Source organism: Jaculus jaculus, chromosome 14 (assembly GCF_020740685.1).
Source record: "Jaculus jaculus isolate mJacJac1 chromosome 14, mJacJac1.mat.Y.cur, whole genome shotgun sequence".
NCBI classification, from domain to species: Eukaryota; Metazoa; Chordata; class Mammalia; order Rodentia; family Dipodidae; genus Jaculus; species Jaculus jaculus.
In genome coordinates, this window is record NC_059115.1 from 81,803,007 (window position 1) to 81,825,599 (window position 22,593).

At 40.3% G+C, this 22,593-nt stretch overlaps 1 protein-coding gene across 1 annotated transcript in view; it reads right to left on the reverse strand.

Annotated features, from left to right (window-relative positions):
- Msh3 (mutS homolog 3) overlaps nt 1-22,593 on the reverse strand; it is a 184,198-nt gene that overhangs the window by 12,524 nt on the left and 149,081 nt on the right. Inside the window, exons 20-21 of the mRNA XM_045134112.1 lie at nt 17,052-17,206; nt 1,209-1,395 (exon numbers count right to left, since the gene is read on the reverse strand). Of these exons, the coding sequence (XP_044990047.1) occupies nt 1,209-1,395; nt 17,052-17,206 (342 nt within the window). The remainder of the gene's footprint in view (nt 1-1,208; nt 1,396-17,051; nt 17,207-22,593) is intronic.

Genomic DNA, 22,593 nt, shown 5'->3' on the forward strand with positions numbered 1-22,593 from the left:
AAAAAAAAAAAAAAAAGCATCACTACTTTGGAATATAAGTTAGCAACTTCCTTTCAAAAGTAAACATACTCCTAATGTAAAATGATCATACTCCTTTGTGCTTTCCCAAAGGAGCCACATAGTTATGTTGATGTGAAAATTTACACACAAGTGTTTATAGCATCTTTTCTTGCACCAAAATATGGAAACACGCTGGAGAGATGGTTCAGTGGTTAAGGTGCTCACCAGAAAAGCTAAAGGACCCAGGTTTGATTCTCCAGGACCCATGTAAGTCCAGATGCACAAGATGGCACATGCATCTGGAGTTCATTTGTAGTCACTGGAGACCCCGATGCACTTGTGCGCGCTCTCTCTCTGCCTCTTTCTCTATGTGGCATAAATAAATAAATAAACAAACAAATAAATAAAATGTTTTTAAAGGTGTGGAAGCAATAAAGATGTCTTTGAGCAAGTAAATGAACAAACTATGGTAAATTCAGATACTTAATGATTAAAATATAAGTATTATAAATGTAATACAAAGAATACTGTGTCAGTGTACTCATTTTTAGCAAGAGAAAGGTCTACAAATCAAACTACAAAAATTACTTAAGGCTAACCAATCTGAGTTTGGTGGAAAGCATTATAATGACCAACGGCAAGGATAAGCCAATTAAAAAATAAAGGAAAAATTGAGTATTTGGAGACTGACATCAGAAAATTAATTTTATACCATATATTAAGGATCATATTCAATAATGGCTTTTATATTTTAAAGTAACTACAAGAGCAAATTTCATGTCTTATCAAAAAAACCTAACGGACCAGGTCAGCTTGGGCTAGAGTGAGACTCTACCTCAAAAACAAAAACAAAATCGAATTGAGGTGAAGATATGTTCATGAGCCTAATTTAATGTTTCCATATTGATCACATATAACACATTATGATGTACCCCCAAAATGTACATAATTGCTACAACTTTCCAGTTAAAAACATTAGTTAAAAATTAGTTTTAATTTTTTTTGAGAGAGAGGGAGGGAGAATGGGCACGCCAGGACTTCTTGTCAATGAACTGCAGATGCACGCGCCACTTTGTACATCTGGCTTTATGTGAGTACTGGGAACTGAAGCCAGGCTGTCAGACATTGCATGCAAGCAAGTACCTTTAACCACTGAGTCACTGCTACAGCCTTAAAAATCAAGTTGTAAGGAAAGCGTGGAGACTTACATCTCTAATAAAGTGCTCAAGCGTAGCATAAGCAATGGCGATCCCATCGTGGGTGCTCGTGCCTCTTCCCAGCTCATCCAAGATAACTAAGGACCGCGACGTTGCTTTCCTGATTATTTCTGCAGTGTCGGTCAGCTCCTCCATAAATGTGCTCTGTCCTTTATAAATATTGTCTGCAGCACCCATCCTATTAGATAAAAACACTTGATTTGCTTCTGAACTTTCTTAGTAGGAAGTCAAGCATTATTTTATGAACAACAAATGCATGAGATCCCTTACATTGAAGTAAATAACTGTTGAAATTATATTAAAACCTATGTTGGATACAAAGAGTGCCTAACATCAAATTAGACCTTGAAAGAATATTCTTAATAAAACGTGTAATATTGGCCAGACCTCCAGAAAAGTAGGCTAAGTTTTGACTCTACTTTGTTTTGAGATATAATTCTAAAACAAAATCTTGGTATTCACAGGACAAAATAATGTTTCTCTATTTTTCTATACTTTCATAAAAATCTGTTAATAGTAGGGAACTGGCTAATTAAAGAGTTTCCCAACATTGTATTAAGAATATCTCAGTTACCATAAATTAAAATAGCATGCATAAAATTATTTATTTATGCATAAGACTTTTGACCATAACTAAACTTATCAATGTTTAGTGACCTTGGCCAGCAGCTCAGAGGTTCCCAGTGTAACTGCAGTTCCTGGACATGTCAGACAAAGAGTCCAAAAGGATCTTGCTCTTACAGCCTTTCACATGCAACAACACCTTGTACCATGTCACAGGGAAGGATCTAGCACACAGCCTTTCCTTAACTCATGTAGCTATGGACCCTGGAAATTTCCAGAGCACCTGTGACAATAATGTTCTACAGAACACATCTGAGAAAATACATTTTCATTAGAAAAGGAATCTGAAAGAAAGAAAAGGACTAAGTAGATAACAGTCACTGAAGGTCAGGCAGTTAAATGCAAAACATACAATTCAGGGTTTTGACTCATTGCTGGGTTTTGTGTAGATGCTGCAAACTCCCCTATCAAGTTAGCTGTGCATCTACAGTTCACAAACTAAGGCCCTCACTTCACAGTTAACCTACGGCACCCAATGCGCCTTTGCCAGCGCGTGACTAGAGCGCAACACGGCAAGGACGCACAGCACACCGAGCGGACCTCGGAGCTGCTCCAGTGAGCGCGTTCAGAACCCAAGCGCTGGCTACTTTACCCACTTTGAGATCAGTAAATTCAAAACATGGATGTTCAATGCAGCTAACTTAGGACCACTTCAGTTGCTCTCTCAAATACTGCTATTTGCCTCAATTTTTCAATGATTACCATTATAGCTTGGATTTTAAATGTGACTGACCCAAAGGCAACCTGTTGAAGGCTTGGTGAGCCTGTGGTGCTACTGGGAAGCCCCGCTAGGAGGAAGCCGTGTCACTGAGGGCAGACCCGTGTCGGGATATCGGGGCCCTGGCCCTCCCTGTTTCTGCTTCCTGGCTGCTTCCCGGAGAGCAGTTTTGCTCTGCCACAGCACTGCCTGCCAGAATGTTCTGTCCTACAGGTCCTAGGTCAAGAGGACAAGCGCTGACAACTCAGCCTACCACCCGAAACAAACCTTTCCTCTACGCTGTTTATCCCAGGGATTTTGTCAAAGCAACAGTAACAACAGATTTATTCTAGTATTTCCTTCAGCCACAAAATTAGAAGATTACAAACTCACTTTATATTCTTCAAAATCATAAAGATACAAATTAGGCACAGGTAACTTTTCCCTGATAGGTAGTTAACTAGAGACTGGCCCACAGAAACGTGGGTGTCACCTTGGCTGCCCTGGCAGGACTAGAACCCGTATCTGATTCAGTCCTGATCATCCTGGATGGCTGAAGGCAACAACACTTCAGCAATAACAACTTCTTGTTTCTCCCCCAATTTCATGGGCTTAGCTCCTGTGGGTGGGCCCACCAACCACTCATGTTCCTCCTTACACACCTGAGCTTGGTGATGAGGCACATTCTAACTGGATATCTTACTGGATGAAACAAGTGTAAGGCCCTCTCCTCCCCTTCTCTTCCCTCTACACTACAGGCTTCCTCACCAGCGAGACTTTTCCCAATGCGAGGGAGATTTTCCAGGTCACCTCTCCCTTCTTTTGACTTGCTCTTCCTCTTATTTTAACTCCCCTAGAATAAATGTCCTAATTTATACTTCCCTGAGTCTGTTTTCTGTTTTTTGTTGACATGGATAAGAACTTGAGACTTGAGAGTGGTCATCAGGGGTCAAGCCCCACTCACAGAACTCTCCTCATTGTCCCCCACTCACCATTGTGTCTTGCTTCCTGACAGGCTCTAAGCCACACCCAAAGAGAAAATGAAAAATCTTTGACTAATAATAAAATGTTCTGATAAGGTAAATATTTTGGGAGGTTTTTTCTTAACAATTAAGATAAAAAGCAAGCAATGGATAAGATTTTAACACAAGCCTAAGTACTTTACTTAAGTATCTTCTAAGAACAGTAAGGTAATAACATTGCAGTGAGAAATTTTAGGAATTTTACAACAAATAAGTTCCTTGGAAAATTATTTTTAGGCAGAAACACATACACACAAACATATGCATGTGAAAAGAACTAACATGCATGTGAAAAGATACATATACATACATATCAAAAATGCATTTTTTCTATGATGACAAGATTTCAAATTAAGGAGAAAATGATGCCAAGTCAAAAAAAGGGGGGGGGCTGGAGAAATAGCTCAGCAGTTAAGATGCTTGCCTGCAAAGCCTAATGACCGATACCTATGTAAAGCCAGATGCATAAAATGGTGTGGCACATGCATCTGGAGTTTGTTTGCAGTGTCTAGAGGCTCTGATGTACCCATTCTCTCTTCTCTCTTTCTCTGCTTGCAGATAAATAGTTTATTTTTTTCTTTTAGTTTACGTTTTCAATGTAGGGCCTTGCTCCAGCCCAGGCTGACCTGGAATTCACTCTGTAGTCTCAGGGTGGCCTTGAACTCACGGCAATCCTCCAGCCTCTGCCTCCTGGGTGCTGGGATTAAAGGCCTGCGCTACCACACCCAGCTAAACAGATTATTTAAAAAAAGATTAGGGAGATAATTTATTACAAAAACAAAAACTGATTTACTTATTTCAGTAAAAACCCAAAGATATGTCTCTCTTCAACCATATTGTACAAGTTTAATGTAAAACTTCACAGATATTAAAAACCAGCTAGATAAAATTTATTCTCTGGGGCTGGAGAGATGGCTTAGTGGTTAAGGCGCTTGCCTGTGAAGCCCCAGGATTCATGCTCTACTCTCTAGGTCCCATGTAAGCCAGACACACAAGGAGTTGCATGTGCCTGGCGTTTAAGTGCAGTGGCTGGAAGCCCTGGGGTATCAATTCTCTCTCCCTTTCTCTCATAAAATGGGGGGCTGGAGAGATGAGTAAGTGGTTAAGGTGCTTGCCTGTGAAGCCCAAGGACTCATGCTTGACTCTCCAGGTCCCACGTAAGATGCACAAAGTGACACAAGTGTGCAAGGTTTCACAAGGGGCCACAAGTGTCTGGTGTTTGAACAGTGGCTGGAGGCCGTGGAGTGCCAATTCTCTGTGTGTCTCTCACACTCTTGCATTAAAAAAAAAAAAAAAAAGGCAGTCTGTTGGGTTTGCCTCAAAAAAAAAACCCTTTACTCTCTGGGTGGGTAAAGAAGTGGCTTTAGATGCATGGTACATGACTACGGGCTTAGCGTAATGTAAAAAGTCAATAGCTGCAAGGGAAGAAGAAACCTGCATCACATGACACAGAGTTACAAAGCAGTCTCACAAAGCAAAACAAACAGTGAACACCTGAACAGGAACACAGGCAATGGACATACAGTCAACTTACCAAAGAAATGTGCGGATGTACAAACATGCAAATTCAAGCAGGAATGAAGCATACATAAAGATTAGAAAAGATTGACACTACTATTCACTTCTGTCAAGTATGAGTATATAATATTTTTTGTGAGATCAAGAGTTATTAAAACATCCCAAAAGAGGGCTGGAGAGATGGCTCAGTGGTTAAGTGCTTGCCTGTAAAGCCTAAGGACCCTGGTTCAAGGCTCGATTCCCCAGGACCCACGTTACTCAGATGCACAAGGGGGCGAATGCATCTGGAGTTCGTGTGCAGTGGCTGGAAGCCCTGGTGCACCCATTCTCTCTCTCTCTCTCTCTCTCTCTGCCCCTTTCTCTCTCTGTTGTTCTCAAAGAAATAAATAAAAGTAAACAGAAAAAATTTAAATCTCCCAAAGGCCATTTAGCAATGTCTATTAATGCCTTTTGTGATCCATCAATTCACTTTATGAACTTTCATTATAAAAATTATTAGAGGTATAAGAAAAATGTATGTAGAAAAAAAATTCTTCATAATACTACTTAATAAAATGACAGGAAAGTCAAATGCTCAAGTATAAGAGTAAAATGATTCCATGCATTGTTTTTAGACTACGCAAACTATACAATTAGTATATGATAACTTTGACACTGAAAGATGATCGACTACACTGTATATAAGAGGTGAGCATTGCCCTGGCAGGCAAAGAAACCGATGTGTGTTCTGAAGAGTTCACACAACAACTTGGGAACCGAAATAACATTCCAGTCAGATATATGAGCACCATTCAGAATGAAAGAAAACTGAGGACAAATGTGCTCATGACAGAAGACTAAGAAAAATATGAGTAACAATGCACATCATTGAACAGAATTAAAGCAAATCAAAACCTCCCTTTGGTATTCTCTGGGAGAGTAAGACCATCACAAACTCATTACTACTTTTTATCTACAACAAAAACAGTGCTGGAAGATGAGGGAGTAATGCTTTCAAGTTTAAAATCTGTAGCCAGGTATGGTGGCACATGCCTTTAATCCCAGCATTTGGGAGTCTGAGGTAAGAAGTCTGTGGTCAATGTGGGGCTACAGAATGAGTTCAAGGTCAGCTAGGACAAGAGTGAGACCCTGCCTTGAAAAAAACCCAACCAACCAAACAACAACAAAAACCAAAACAGATGTGGAAGCCAGAGGTCAACATCTGGTGCCTTCCTCTGCCACTCTCCATCTCATTTTGTGAGTCATGGTCTCTCCTGATTGAGCTACACCAGCCAGCCAGCCTTCAAGGTCCTCCCGTCTCTGCCACTTCAGTGTTAGGGTCACGGGTACATGCTGCCTTGCCCAGCAGTTTATGTGGATCCAAATTCAGGCCCTCATGGTTGTGCAGTTAAGTACCCACCATCTCACCAGCTCCTGAAACAGCATTTAAAAAAGAAAATGACTTGAAAAATAAGCAATAGTAGCCATTGAGAGGAAGTGAAAGAAGCAAGAGAAATAGGTATTTTAAATGAGAATGCTTAGATGTTCCTCTTTTGACCAATGAAATTTATCTTGGATTTTTCTGTGTATACACAAACACATGCATACTCACACACGATACATGTGTATAATTCTAATACAAATGAATATTTAACAGGTATCACAACAATGTAAATACTGATTATTGGATCTCTGCCTTTAAAACTAGCCTACAAAGAAACATGAGAAGCAACACAAGGATTTGGTGGCACACAAGAAATGCAAGAGGCTGGGCAAGAGGATCCCGAGGCCACGTGGGCTACATGGTATGTGCTAGGCTGTCAGTACTACATAATGAGACCCTGTCTTAACCCTCTGTAACTCCCTCCAAAATGCAAAAGAGATCAGTAACTTTTTTTTTGCCTAAACTAATTTTTTTGCAGCAAGGCAGAATATAAAAAAATAAAAAGAAGTTTATAATTTTGTATTAAATCAACAATCACAGGACATATTGCTAATGATTACGAAGCCTTTCAAATGTTAAATATGTGTAAGATTTAAAGGATCTAGAAAATATGTAATTATCAGCCTGCTTATATTTCTATTCAACTGTAGTAAAGAATGGAAAACGCATTCTTTAGAGTTCCTTTTAGAGTTAGTTTGCTCAGAGTAGACAGAAGGTTACAGTTATGTGATTAAGAAAAAAACCGACTCTGATATTTTTAGGAGTGGCAGCTGACTAATCTTTCTAATCCCCCAACTCCCTGCTCGCCTATTACCCATATATAGGTCAGCAAAGCTTAATAAAATGTAAATGGGAAAAAGAAATTACGACTTTTATGAATCGGTTTCTAAAATCTAGAACACTTTCTGATTAAGACTTTGTTTTTATGAGGTCTTGACATTTTGAGTTAATCTTCCACACATTTCTCAATAACTGAAAATGGACTTGGCTCTATCCTTTCCAATCACAACTGCTGGGCCTTTGCAAGGAAAATGCGAGTGCAGGAGGAAAGTGCTACAGATCAGTCAGGACAGAAAGGATTATTCACACTGAATAATTAATTAGAGCTTAAATATTGTAACTGTTAAACAGAGACACTGATTACTTGTATTACAATGAAATTCTGGCATTAAGCATTAACAAAACAGTGGTAAAGTAACCAGCATGAAGCTTACTCCTCAGCGTCTTTGGCAGCACAGTCCTACAGTGCTGCGCAGCCACCATCACTGTCCTTCCCCAGAATGTTCTCACCATCCCACACAGAAACTTCATAGCTATCACAACCCCGCAATCTTTCCTTCTCCAGTCCTGGGAAACTATGTTCTATTTTTTGACTTTATGAATTTGCTTAATCTAGGTTTCTCACGTAAGTAGAACCACACATAATTCTGCCTTTTATCTTTCATGCACGATTTTTTTTTCTTAATTTTAAAAATTTATTTATTTATTTATTTGAGAGTGACAGACACAGGGAGAAAGACAGGTAGAGGGAGAGAGAGAGAATGGGTGCGCCAGGGCTTCCAGCCTCTGCAAACAAACTCCAGACGCGTGCGCCCCCTTGTGCATCTGGCTAACGTGGGACCTGGGGAACCGAGCCTTGAACTGGGGTCCTTAGGCTTCACAGGCAAGCACTTAACCGCTAAGCCATCTCTCCAGCCCAGGATTTTATTTTTAACAAAATATTTTTTTGTGTGTGAATGAATGTGGTGAATGTGCCTTGGTGCACGTGTACATGTCAGAGGACAACCTCTGACGAGGTCTCTGCCTTTCCTCCTCATTTGAGGCAGGGCTTCTCTCAGCATGAGAGCTGAGATGACAAGAGCCTGCCATGGCCTCTGGCTTCTTCACATGGGAGCAGACCTGGGTTCTTCAGCTTAAGTAGCAGGTGGCAGGTGCTTTATCCATGGAGTCATTTCCCCAGCCCTTTGGGGTGGTTCTTAAAACGTTAACTCATTTTATGTTCTTTTTGAAAATGAAAATGAAGATGTCCTTATTTATACCACTCTGATAAAATGTTTGCAGAATTCTGTCCAGTATGAGCATCTAAGCATTTTATTTTTGGACAATATGTAACATGAACATTTCATAAATCTATTAAATAATAAAGTACTCTCCTTTTTTGAAGAGGATAATAATGGGAGAGGAGAAAAGAATACAAAAAATTAAAGTCAAAGAAAAGAAAAAAGCTGTAAAAGGAAGCTGATTGTTAAAAGCTGTGTATGAGATGGAGAAATGGCTCAGCAGTTATATGGGCTTTCATACACACATGAGGCCTGAGGAGGCCTAAGACTGCTTGAGAGCAAATCTCCAGATCCCAAACACAAGAGCTAGGCATGGCTACACCTGTATCCCCAGTCCCGCAGAGCAGCCAAGGTTGAGAACATGGAGCTCCACAACTTCCAGAAGCAGTAAAAAGAGATTCTGGTTGAAAACAAGATCAGGCGGAAGTGCAATGGAATAGGACACCTAACGTTTACTCTGCCTCCCCAGGTCAGGGACCCACTACAGCGAGCCTATGGGGACCACAAGGGCCAAACATAGGCACACATCTGCCACACACACCATGCACACTACATTACACATACCCACCAGCATAAAACATGGGCACACATCCACCACACACCACACACACTACATTACACATACCCACCAGCATAAAACATGGGCACACATCCACCACACATACCACACACACTACATTACACATACCCACCAGCATAAAACATGGGCACACATCCACCACACACCACACACACTACATTACACATACCCACCAGCATAAAACATGGGCACACATCCACCACACACACCACGTACACTACATTACACATACCCACCAGCATAAAACATATGTGTAGGTACCATAGGATATTTAAAGGACATAAAATGTAAGCAGTAACTGTGCCTGGAAGGCCAGCTGACTGACTGGCTATCTATTTCTTTCCTTCCTTTTCTTTCTTTCTTTCTTTCTTTCTTTCTTTCTTTCTTTCTTTCTTTCTTTCTTTGTTTCTTTCTTTCTTTCTGTCTGTCTGTCTGTCTGTCTGTCTGTCTATCTTGATTGACCTATCAATCAATCAATCAATCAATCAATCAATCAACTATCTGTCTACCCATCTATCACCTATCTACTTATATTGCATTAACTGTACATTGACATTAGCTCATAAGTGGAATAAAAACACATGCATCTACCTAGCACAGGTGTGTATTTTTTAAAAAACCTCTAGAGCCAGGGATGCACACATGCAATCTCAGCACTGAGGCAAGAGAATCATCATTTTGAGTTCAGCCTGGGATACATATGGAGATGCTATCTTAAAAAACAAAACAAAGAAAAGAAAATACACTTGTAAGGGCATATCTCTAAATAAAAATGATGTCCAGGTAGTACAATTAATTTTTTTTTCTTTTTGGAGCTTTTACATTGTTTTACATTTTGCATAACAAGCAAGAATTATAAGCATTACTTGGATAACTGCAAACATAGGGTATTTTTTATATTTTATTTTTATTTATTTATTTGACAGAGAAACAGGGAGGGAGGGAAGAAGGGAGAGAGAGAGAGAGAGAGAGAATGGGTGCACCAGGGTCTCCAGCCACTGCAAGCGAACTCCAGACACATGTGCCTCCTTGTGCATCTGGCTAATGTGGGTCCTGGGGAATCAAACGCAGATCCTTTGGCTTTGCAAGTAAATGTCTTAACCACTAAGCCATCCCTCCAGCCCATCATGGGTATTTTTAAAACTCGTAATTGACACATTTGAGGCTGCTTTGTACAATACTGAAACATGTTGAGGCAGGGCAGAATAACAGTAGCCAGCTTTCTTCACAGGATTGCAAGCAAAAATAAACAAGTGCATGAAACAAAACTTTCTGCATGGCCAAGGAAACAACTGAAGATGTGCAAGATGGTGCAAAATTCTGCAAGTCATACATCCCATGAGAAATTACTAGCCTTGCAATGTAAAGAATTCAAACAATCAAGAGGAAATTTGGGAGGCAGAGCCTAACTAGAGGAGGTATGTGGTTGGGGGTGAGTTCCCCCCTTCTAGAGTTCTGCTCACTCTCTTGCTGCTGTTTTCCACCGCTGTGGCATAGGTGAGGTCCAACATCTGCTCGTGCCATACCTTCCCCTGCCGTAAGCCAAAATAAAAGCTTTCCTTCCATCAGCTGCTTTTGCACATGTGTCTTTACATGGATACTGGGGAACTGAACCCTGGCTATCAGACCTTGCAAGAAAGCACCTTTAACTGCTGAACCATCTCCTCCGTTTCCTATGAGCTATTTTTGGTTGGGTCCTTTATCCCTGCAATAGGAAGGTAACTGCAACAATGCACAATCAGTATTTGTAGAGTTAGGGCTGGAGAGCTGACATAGAGGCTAAGGCGCTTGCCTGCAAAGCCAAAAGACCCAGGTTTGGTTGCCCAGGACCCACATAAGCCAGATGCACAAAGTGGCGCATGAGTCTCAAGTTTGTTTGCAGCAGCTGAAGGCCTTGCATGTCTATTTTCTCTCTCTCTCTCTCTCTTTCTCTCTCTGTATCTGCGTCTTTCTCTTTCAAATAAATATATTTGAAAATAATATTTGCAGAATTAAACTTGATCAACTGATTATTTAAGCACCTGAGTACCCATTACCTTCCCAACCTATTTTAAGATAAACAGATCTATGCCATTCTCAACATCCAGCTCTCCAGAAACCAGATGCCAGACAGGAAATTTATGTGGGTAGCCTGGCATGAAATTATTAACAACTAGAGATCAGTTAATGTAAATATGTCTTTCTGCCATCATTTTATTGGCATAAACAGAAATACATACCATTAACAGGACAATTGGCTCTCTAACTATACTTAATAATTTATTGTTTTTCTAAAACTTAATTACTGAATCTAAGAAGTTGAAGGAGGCTTAAGTTTGCATTCATCATGATAATAACAGCTCAGAGATACTCTCAAAGATGTTAATGATCCTTGAAAATAAAAGATGCATCCAGAAATAGTTCACTGATGAACACATACATCACAACACTCATATAAGTATATCACCAAGAGCCAAATATACATGTTTGCCAAAATTTTAAAACGCTGCTACTGATTCAGGAAAATGTTTGTGTGACATTATAACTCTAAGAAAAAATAGATTCTTAACCTTCTGGCAGCTCAGTTTTTCATCCATCTATTTTTATAGTAAGTAACATAATCTATTATAAACACTGAATTGATAATTTCAGAATCCATAAGATTAAACCTAGTGTTCTAAAGGTTCAATTGATAATACAAAAATAAATTAAAGTCTGGAGTAAAATCTTATGCAACTATCTTATTCAGCTCAATTATAATATTTTCCCACTAAATAAAAAAAGCTATTTTATCAGCATACAATGAATAGGTTTCATAATGTTGTATTTCAAAAATTTTAACCCCCTTCCCTCCCCCCTTTGTCCCTCTCTCCTTGTGCCCTTCCCTCACCACAGCCTCGTTTCCACGTTCACAGTACATGATTTCCTTTTGTCCCCATCTTCTCATCACCTCTTGTTCCTCTCTCATGGTCGCCCATCTTCATTCATAGCCTGCATCACTCTCACGTTCCTTTATTGACTTTCATGCAGATATTAAAATGTTAGGACCCACATATGAAGCAGAACATGTGATTTTTATCTTTCTGGGCCTCAGTTTTACATCACTTAACTATAATAATCTTTTCCAGATCCATCCATTTTCCTGAAATTTTCATTTTTCTTTATAACCGAATAAAATGCCACTGTGTATATATACCACATCTTCATTATCCAGTCATCAGTTGATGGACATCTAAGTTGATTCCATTTCCTAGCTATTATGAATAGAACCACAATGAACAGGATATGCAAGCGTCTCTGTGGTAGCATATTGAGTCTTTTGGGGATATGCCCAAGAACAAAAAGGATTTTTGAATAATAATGAAGTAATTCAGAATAATAATTTACTTCTAATGGAAGAATTATAAGGAGTAGAAATGAAGATTATGAAGTACATAGTAAACTCTCTAATTTGAGACCACTTAGACATGAACCTTTAAAATGCCAATGCTTGAGAGCCGCCTTGGAGATCACAATTAAAATGTGATGTGATTAGGCTTAGAAAGTGGCATTTTTAAACGAGCAGCTATTCTGAGACTCACACAGAGAAACACTCCCATGAAAGAAGAGAAAGGGAAACTAGATCAAATCTGACTCCACACCTGGGCCTTGAATCCAGCTCCTGCTGTCTCGGAAGTCCAAACAAAAGGAACTGGAGGAAGACACAGGCATTGGCTGGTAACAGGAAACCGAACAGGCATAGAAGGAGCCAATACACGGCTTCAAATCTTTTTGTAAAAAGCACAGCGTTCACATGGAAAAGACGGTAACAAAAAACAAAAACAAAAAATTCCCCAGCTCCAAAACAACAAAATTCTACCAGATTACACCTCATATAAAGGATATTACATAATAGAAACGAACATATTCCTGTGAGCAATCTAGAGAATGTAGAAACAGCATCAAGTAAGTACCCCTCATTTAATTTTAAACATGCGCACACACTTCATACACTGTTGACTCTAACTAGTACAACCTCCCTGGAACACATGGAAGACGCATGTGCTTTAAACCCGGCAGTCCTAGTCTTAGACGGCAACTCGCTTTGGAAAAGCTCACTATGTGCACTGTGAGACATGCGCAAACCAGTGTAGCAGGCATTCAGAAACTGCTTCTGCTCTAAAGCACTGACTCCACACTTGCATATATGATGTAACTTTAGCAGAATAAAAGCCTGACATCTCTACCCTCATTTTGTGTCTATCTCCTTTACGCATCTTACTGTCAGCCTTTATAATATCTTGTGTTCCAGATTCTTAGAAGATGCCTAAACCTACAGTCAGCTCAGCTGCCAGGAACAAGACATGGACAGCCATGTTTGCAACAAGCCACTGAAGCTAGCCCCAAGCCACGTGGCCTTCTACCACAGCAATTACGCTGCAGAAGCTGCACCTTATAGTGGGGACAGCCATTCCATGGAAACCAGATAGCTGCTTTGAGTGACCATGTAAAACTGGACTAATGGCTGCTGAATTATGCATAACTCTTTCCTATGCCCCAATTCTTCCTCTGAACACTCATGTTATTATTCCAAACATGAACTTGGGGTCCCTGAACCCCCTGGTTAATACCGCCTCCCAGTATGACATGTTTAAAGCTCATTTCCCTGCTTTTTGCCATGAATTGTCTCTGTGGTTAGCCAATAAATGGCTTCAAGTCTTTCTGTAAATAACCCACTGGGATGGGTGGCTAAGCCTAGTGCACTGAGACTCCGGGATCCAATAATATACAATATTGTTTGCATTTGTAAAAAAAGAATGTATCTGCCAAGAATTATGTAAAATATGCATATAATACAGATATAATGGAGTATAATAACTAGGGAGAAATGAATTATAAGCATTCATATAACCATACAGATGAATTTCATAAATATAACAACAACAGGGGACAGTTGCTTGTTGCACAAGAGCATGCTACAGTATACATAATTTAAGACGAAAATTTCATGCACTCTTTCAAAAACATACCTACATAATTGAAGGCAGAGAAATAAGATGGGACAAATGCTAAAGTCAATGATACACATTGATACACAATGACAGAGAAAGGGTTATGCTTTTGTTTCGCTTTTCATCCTACCTTGCTAGACATTTCTCATAATAAGCATCTAATATTTGTATAATTAAACAATTAAGTCAAACAGATCTCTGTTCTTTATGAATTACCCAGTCTCAGGTTCTTTGTTGTGGCCTCACAGACAGACTAAAACACTGTTGCTTTCCACACCATAGAATTCCCAGGTGTTGTTTAACAGGCTTCTCTGTCCATCTTTCCCTTATAATCTAGGACATAAAACTAGAGGTCTGAACAGATTCAGGTTTGATATTTTGACCAGAATACATCACAGCTTGTATTTCATACTTCTGTCAATTGTCCGATTGTTTCTCCTTTGGGGAAATTTACAGTCATTTCTGACTATGAACTAAGTCTATTAACTGCACTAGGGGGTGCAAAAATGGTATTTTAGTTATTATTATCCTTTTAGGCTTTATTGATTGAAAAATTTCTATAAAGAGAAACTTTTTTCAAGGCAGGACAGCTGCTTCAACCTTTCTCTCCATTTTCTTTAAAAATAACTAAAGATTATTTTAAGTATCACTGACTCATTCTAACACTCTCCAGAGATGACCAATGCATTTGTGCTTGTCTTGCAATGTCATAAATACTTGGACATAGCTTCTCCACTGGATAGCCCTCTGAAACATGTAAATATCTATGCTAAAAAAACAGTCAAAACAAACATGACCCTCGTTAGCTCTCTCATGTTCTCTTTGCAGTCGTCTTCCCCAAGGCACCTGGCCTCTGACTCACTCCTCATCCCTGTGACCTGGAGTGTGGCTCCACCACATTTCCAAAGCACTCTTGCTAAAGTTGCTAGTGACATTGCTTTTCTACGACCAAAGATGAATTTTTTCAGACTTGACCTCATTGGACCTTTCAGTACTGCCAACCACCATCTTGAAGCCCACTTCCCGGCTCCTGGATGCAGTGAAGTGCTGTTGTTTCTCCTGCTTCTCTACCTACTCCTTCTCTTTACACCCCACCTAGATGACACCCTCAATACCCAGAAATTCAACCATAGCTTACACACAGAGACGTCTCTCAACACACTCACATCTTTACCTTGCTCTCTTCCTCTAAGCTCAAAACTTAACCAGCTGCTTATATGAGAGGTCTTCTTGACTGTCTTACATACAGAAACAAAAGTAGGAATCCATGAGGAAAAACCCACCCTGCTAAGATTCGATGTCCTTCAAAGTTTCTGTGTTGGACACTTATCCCCAAATGTATGTTGGTGGCACTTGGCAGGAAATTAAGGTTTGATGAGGTCAAGGGTGGGCCCATAGATGAGGAGAGGAGAGATGAGTGGTAATCCTGCACTCTTCCTTTCTGTGACATCCACATCCTCTGCCAGCACCCTCCCTAAGACTTCCCAGTCCCCAGACTATAAGAAGTACATTCCGTTTCTTGAAAAACAACCAAGTCTGTAGTATTCTGGTACAGTAAGCAGAAAACAGACTAAAACACACCCTGTTTCATTAAGTACCAGGAGCTTAAATGTAAACACTACCGTCATCTCTGACAGCTGCTCTCATCCCAACTCGGCACCAAACCATCTCTCAAGTCTTCCTGATGCGTTTCCAGAATTCCTTAGAAAGGTGCTCTCTTCCACTTAACTAGCCCTACAAACACAGCCTCAATGTGGTGGTTTGATTCAGGTGTACCCCACAAATTCAGGTGTTCTGAATGCTAGGTTCCCAGCTGATGGAGATTTGGGAATTAACGTCTCCTGGAGGGGGTGTATTGTTGGGGGCAGGCTTATGGGTGTTATAGCCAGTTTCCCCATGCCACTGTTTGGCACACTCACCTGTTGCTATTGTCCAGCTTATGTTGGCCATGGGGTGATGTCTACCTTCTGCTCATGCTTTCGTTTCCCCCTGCCATCATGGAGCATCCCCTCAAGCCTGTAAGCCAAAACAAACCTCTTTTTCCCAGAAGCTGCTCTTGGTTGGGGGATTTCTACCAGCAATGCAAACCTGACTGCAACAGCCTCAAACTACCAATCCTTTTACCATAACCACTATAAGAACCTACTGCCTCAGCTCCTCCCATATGCCAGTTCTCTCTCCAGACATTCTCAACTTTGAGGCCAGTGCAGACACAACCCTGCCAAGTGCTGCTAACTCCCTTGGGCAGTTTCCCATCATCTCCCACAGTACGAGGATAAACTCATAACAGACAAGCTCTGTAGGACCACCCTAACTTCCCTCAGATTCATCTGGAATCCCGCTCTCTACAAGGCCACTCTTTAGCATCTTGTTTCACAGTGATGTCTCCTCACATGAACACTTGCTGCTGCTCCCTGTCTGAAATGCTCATTCTTCAGATAGGCCCTCAAAAGTCTGCAAAGGAGAGGCTTTCCCTGACTTCCTAGCCAGGTCTCAATTTCCTATACACAGTTTTGCAGACTTAACACAGCTGTGATTTTTGTGTGGTTTTTTTGTTTTGTTTTGTTTTGTTTTTTTGAGGTAGGGTGTCACTCTACCCCAGACTGACCTGGAATTCACTATGATTTTATATTTCTTTATATGATTAGTTAAAGCTGATCTTCCTTATCTTCTTGCCTTTTTGGCTAAGATCAAGTGTAAATACTGAATCCTCCATAAGATCTTGGTTAAAGAACTCATATAGAAGACCTAAAAACTACTGGACAGAAATATAACTTATGTCTCTTCTGACATGAATGTACACAATGACATAATGATTTAAGCTCTCAGCCTGTGAATGTTTTACACAATGAGATAGATATGTACATTAAAACAAAATTCCTGAGAGAGTATGGTTTGACATATTTTCAAGATACATTCAAAGAGAAATAATGTTTTTACCTTGTGAAAATACCATCCACAATCCCAAGTGTTGCTTCTTCTGCAGGAACGTAGGAGCCGATCTGAGCCATGACAGTGATCAGCGCGACCTGCTTTATGTAGGAGCTCTTCCCGCCCATGTTTGGTCCAGTGATGATCATCACTCTCTCAGAGTCCTTGGGAAAGCAGAAAGGAATTTCCCTCATTGTACCAAAGCTGTTTTATGTGGCTTTGTTTTAGGAAAGTACATTGAGATAGGGTCTTACTATGTAGCCCAGGCTGGCCTCAAGTTTGTGACCCTACTGCCTCTAGTTCTTAAGTATTAAGATTATAGGTGTGGGCTGGAGAGATGGCTTAGCGGTTAAGCACTTGCCTGTGAAGACTAAGGACCCCAGTTCGAGGCTCAATTCCCCAGGACCCATGTTAGCTAGATGCACAAGGGAGCACATGTGTCTGGAGTTTGTTTGCAGTGGCTGGAGGCCATGGCATGCCCATTCTCTCTCACTGTCTCTCTGCCTCTTTCTCTGTCACTTTCAAATAAATAAATAAACAAAAAACAAACAAAACAAAAAGATTATAGGTATGTGCCTCACATCTGACTCAGGTTTTTAATGTAGTACATACAATTTATCCCATAAATGAGCACTCATTAGGCAAATCACTGCTTGGTGGGTATTTACATATGTCACTGAGCCAGTGCATTTCCATTCCTGTAACTGAATGCCCTGGGCTCGGTGACCTGCTGGTGAAGGAGGTGCACTCAGTCTGCTGCTCTGGACACACAGCAGCACAGTGCTGCTCCTCACAGATCAGGTGAAGGGCTCACAGGAGAGCAGACAAGGGCAGAGCCGCATGCAAGACAAGAGGGACTCAGCTAGCAAGACTGCAACCAAGGGCTGAGGAAGGCCTAGACTTGCCTTTGCTATAACAGCCCATTCTTGTGGGGAACAGTTCACTCCAGGAGACCAGCACTCAACACTACTGAGCAACCCTAATGACCTACTGACCTTTCATTTTATCCTCTCTCTTTTTTAGTGGGGGGAAGGGATAAATGCAGATATACATATGGTCAGTTAGAAGATGAAGAAGTATCCCATTTCCTTTTTCTTTCTTTTTCTTTTTTTGGTTTTTTCAAGGTAGGGCTTCGCTGTAGCCCAAGCTGACCTGAAATTCACTATGGAGTCTCAGGGTGACCTTGAACTCACAGCAATCCTCCTACCTCTGCCTCCCGAGTACTGGCATTAAAGACGTGTGCCACCATGCCCAGCTTCTTTTTTAAAAAAATATTATTTGGGCTGGGAAAATGGCTTAGTGGGTAAGGCGTTTGCCTGTGAAGCCTAAGGACCCAGGTTCAATTCCCCAGGACCCACGTAAGCCAGATGCACAGGAGGCACACGCGTCTGGAGTTTGTTTGCAGTGGCTGGAGGCCCTGGTGCGCCCATTCTTTCTCTCTCTCTCTCTCTCTCCCTGCCCCCTTTCTCTAATGAATAAATAAATAAAATATTTAAAGATATATTATGTGTTTGCAGAGAGACAGAGAGTGGGTGTGCCAGGACCTTTTTTGTCACTGCAAATGGGCTCCAGAAGCACAAGCCACTTTGTGAGGCTGGCTTACACAGGAACTGGGGAATTGAACTTAGGCTTGCAGGCTTTGCAAAGTACCTTTAATAACTGAGTCTTCTCTCCAGCCCCACCAATTTCCAACTGCATGTGTCACCACAGCTGGCCCAATTTCAATAAATATAACTGAAATGTAAATCAAACAATAAAGAGATATCACCACTTTTATGTAAACAACAGCTAAAATGAGAAAGAATGAGAGAGAGAGAGAGAGAGAGAGAGAGAGAGAGAGAGAGAGAGAGAGGAAGCAAATCTGCTGATTATTAAGCTTTGGCAAAGACCAGAGAGGACCTGGAATTCTTTCACTGCTGTTGGAGAAACAAACTTCACACCACTTTGAAAACTTTAGCAGTATCCATTAAAGCTGAAAAAAGACATAGCCAAGATATTTTGTTCCCAAGTACATACCAAACAGAAATGAACATGACACACAACAAAAGATAAGTACAAAGTTGTTTACACTGGTACTTTACATAACAGCCTCCAATCAGAGTGTCTCAAGTATCTGCCAACAGTAGGGCACATCAGCTAGAAGCACATGGGAAGGAGACATTACCGTAAATGACTGTGTGGTGCAGCTTTAGAAAAGGCTACCAGAGGGACCACAGAAATATACAAACAAACTAGACATGACACTTGGTAAATGTCTCAGGCAGGATAACAAGGCAACCAAAGAGATACAATATTCATTAGATAATGGTGGGGAAATGAGTACATGAATGAAAAAATGAGTCAGGCCTGAATCCCATGTAATCCCTCTCTGCTTTAATCTGTGAGAACAAAAGAATTAAATATAAAAAGCAAAAAAAGGGCTGGAGAGATGGCTTAGCAGTTAAGCGCTTGCCTGTGAAGCCTAGGGACCCTGGTTCGAGGCTCGATTCCCCAGGACCCACATTGGCCAGATGTACAAGGGGACGCACACGTCTGGAGCTCGTTTGCAGTGGCTGAAAGCCCTGGCGCACCCATTCTCTTTCTCTCTCTCTCTGTCTGTAGTACTCAAATAAATAAATAAGATAAACAAAAAAAATAAAATAAAATAAAAAGCATAAAAACCCTTAAGACTTTCAGAAGAAAACATGGGAGAACAGCTTAATGACATAAAGGGTACAAAATGATTGAACAGAAAATTTAAACAATTCTGTTCCAAGATATATAGCAAACAAAAATATATATGTTGTATAAGAAAAAGAAAAAGAAACAAGTAATAGATTATTCTCAGCCACACATTTCATAATAGGCTCACTCAGAAATAGCTCCAATGTTTATCAATAGTAGTCCAGATAAATTATAACATAGCTATGCAGAAAATTCGATATGATAATGATTAAAAACAAAAAAATATGAATCATAAAGAAAACTGTTCCAAGAAATTACCAAATGAAATAAAAAGGCACACAACACAGCAGTAGTGTTCATAGCATATAAGCAACACTTACATATTAATAACACCAAAATGGTAGAAAATGGGCAAAGGGCATGAATAAGATATGTGTAGAGAAAGAAACACAAAAGGTCTAAAGACATATTCTCAGGAAAAAGAAAATGTAATCCAGAGAATTATTCAAGGGATCTATAAGCAATCCCTAACATATGGCAGAAAAAAAAAAAAAACAAAAAAAACGCTGGTAAGAACCCAAAGGAAATTAGTGTGTCCCAGAGATGTCTGTGCTCCCCACAACAGCCAAGAAATAAAAACAATGTAAGTGGGGCTGGAGAGGTGGCTTAGTGGTTAAGGTGCATGCCTGAGAAGCATAAGGACCCAGGTTCAATTCTCCAGGTCCCACATAAGCCAGATGCACATGGTGGCACATACATCTGGAGTTTGTTTGCGTGGCTGGAGGCCCTGACACGGCTCATTTTCCCTCTCTTCCTAATAAATAAATAAAAAATAAAATCGTTTTTTCAAAAACAATGTTACGTGTTCCTCAACAGATAAATGGATAAAGAAAATGTGACACACCCATCCCCACACAATAGATTAGTATTCAGTCACAAAATAGGTGAGAAAGTCTGTTATTTGTGGCAACGTGGTAGAACTGAAGACTATGATGCTAAGTGAAATAAGCCAGGCATAGAAAGGCAAGTATAAGATTAGATTCACACGTGGAATATAAGTAAATGCTGATCTTATTTCCAGGCTGAGAAACGAGGAGGAGCAGGCAGGAATGGGGAGGGCTGATTGGTAGACACTAAGGTACAGGTCGGCAGATGTTAAACTTCTGTGTGCCATTACAGAGTAGGAAGCTACAGATAGGAACAATGAACTAGGTATTTCAAGAGGCTACTATAAAAGATTGTGAATGTACTTAGTGAGTGAAATAGCTCAAATTCTCTAGTAAGTAAATCCCAACAATTATTGCCACTTAACTGTGAACTTTAGGAAATTTGTTGATATTTGGAAAGTCAAATTTAGTATTAAGAGGACTTAAGTGTTACTGAGAAGCTTATTTCCTTCAATAAGCCTAGAAGAGCCTGCCTGACTACCACATTTGTTTCCTGATCTAAACACCAGCTCAGGCTGTAGTTGGGTGTTCTGGTCCGAGGATGGGCTACAGCGCCACTTGGAGAGGTGGGACAAGGGGAACACCAGGATGCCCACCCAGTACTTTACCTTCCGATGAACATGCGTGCGAGGAAAGCTAGTGGACGGAAAAATAGACTCCAAACAAAAACTTTACTCTGTGGAAACAGTGGGTGGATTCCTGTGGGTCTTTCAACCCAGGGTATCAGAAAACATACATACAAAGTAAATTACTGTAACTTCACACAGTCACAGTGTTCCAAAACCCCTACTGTTGAAGATTAACAGAGAGCAGAGCTGTCTGATCATCCACGTATGGCCCTCAAGGGCACCTTCACTACCTCCTCCCTCTCAGACCTTCATTCAATGCTGGTATATAAACTAGGAAACCTTTAAAGGGCACAGTTTTACAGTACAAATTAAAACAATTTTATCTTTTTAAATTATTTAAGGGACTAACACATAATCCTAATTATGAATGTGACCTATGGGGATAATTATGCATGCATAAACCAAACTGACTGTTAAATTTTTTGTTGTTGTTGAGGTAGGTTTTCCCTCTATCCAGGCTGACCTGAAACTTACCATAGTCCCAGGCTGGTCCTGAACTCATAATAATCCTCCTACCTCTGCCTCCCTAGTGCTGAGATTAAAGGCACGTGCCACCACACCTGGCTCTTGATTGTTAACTTAAAAAAATATTTTTACTATTTTTATTTGTGGGTGGGGGAGAAAATGGGCATGCCAAGGCCACTTGCCATTACAAACAAGCTCCAGACGCATGTGCCATTTTGTGTCTGGCTTTACATGGGTTCTGGGGAATTGAACCCAGGCCAGTAGGTTTCCAAAGAAGCACCTCTAACCACTGATCTATATTCTCAGCCCTGATTCTTAAATTTTATTTATCTATCTATTTATTTATTTTAGGTTCTTTGAAGCAGACTGCTATTCCTGATTCCTAAATTTTAAAACAATGGTTAAACTGCAATTATCTAGACATGAACAAAGGCTTCTCTCACCATCCTGGATGTCCACAAGGTCCATCTAAATTATTAAACTACAGTTGTCAGATTAAATATGAAACATTAATAAAATTTGAATATTTGATGAACGAAAATTTTTTTTTTTAATTTTTATTAACACTTTCCATGATTATAAAATATATCCCATGGTAATTCCCTCCCTCCCCACCCCCACACTTTCCCGTTTGAAATTCCATTCTCAATCATATTACCTCCCCATTACAATCATTGTAATTACATATATACAATATCAACCTATTAAGTATCCTCCTCCCTTCCTTTCTCCACCCTTTATGTCTCCTTTTCAACTTACTGGCCTCTGCTACTAAGTATTTTCATTCTCACACAGAAGCCCAGTCATCTGTAGCTAGGATCCCCATATGAGGGAGAACATGTGGCG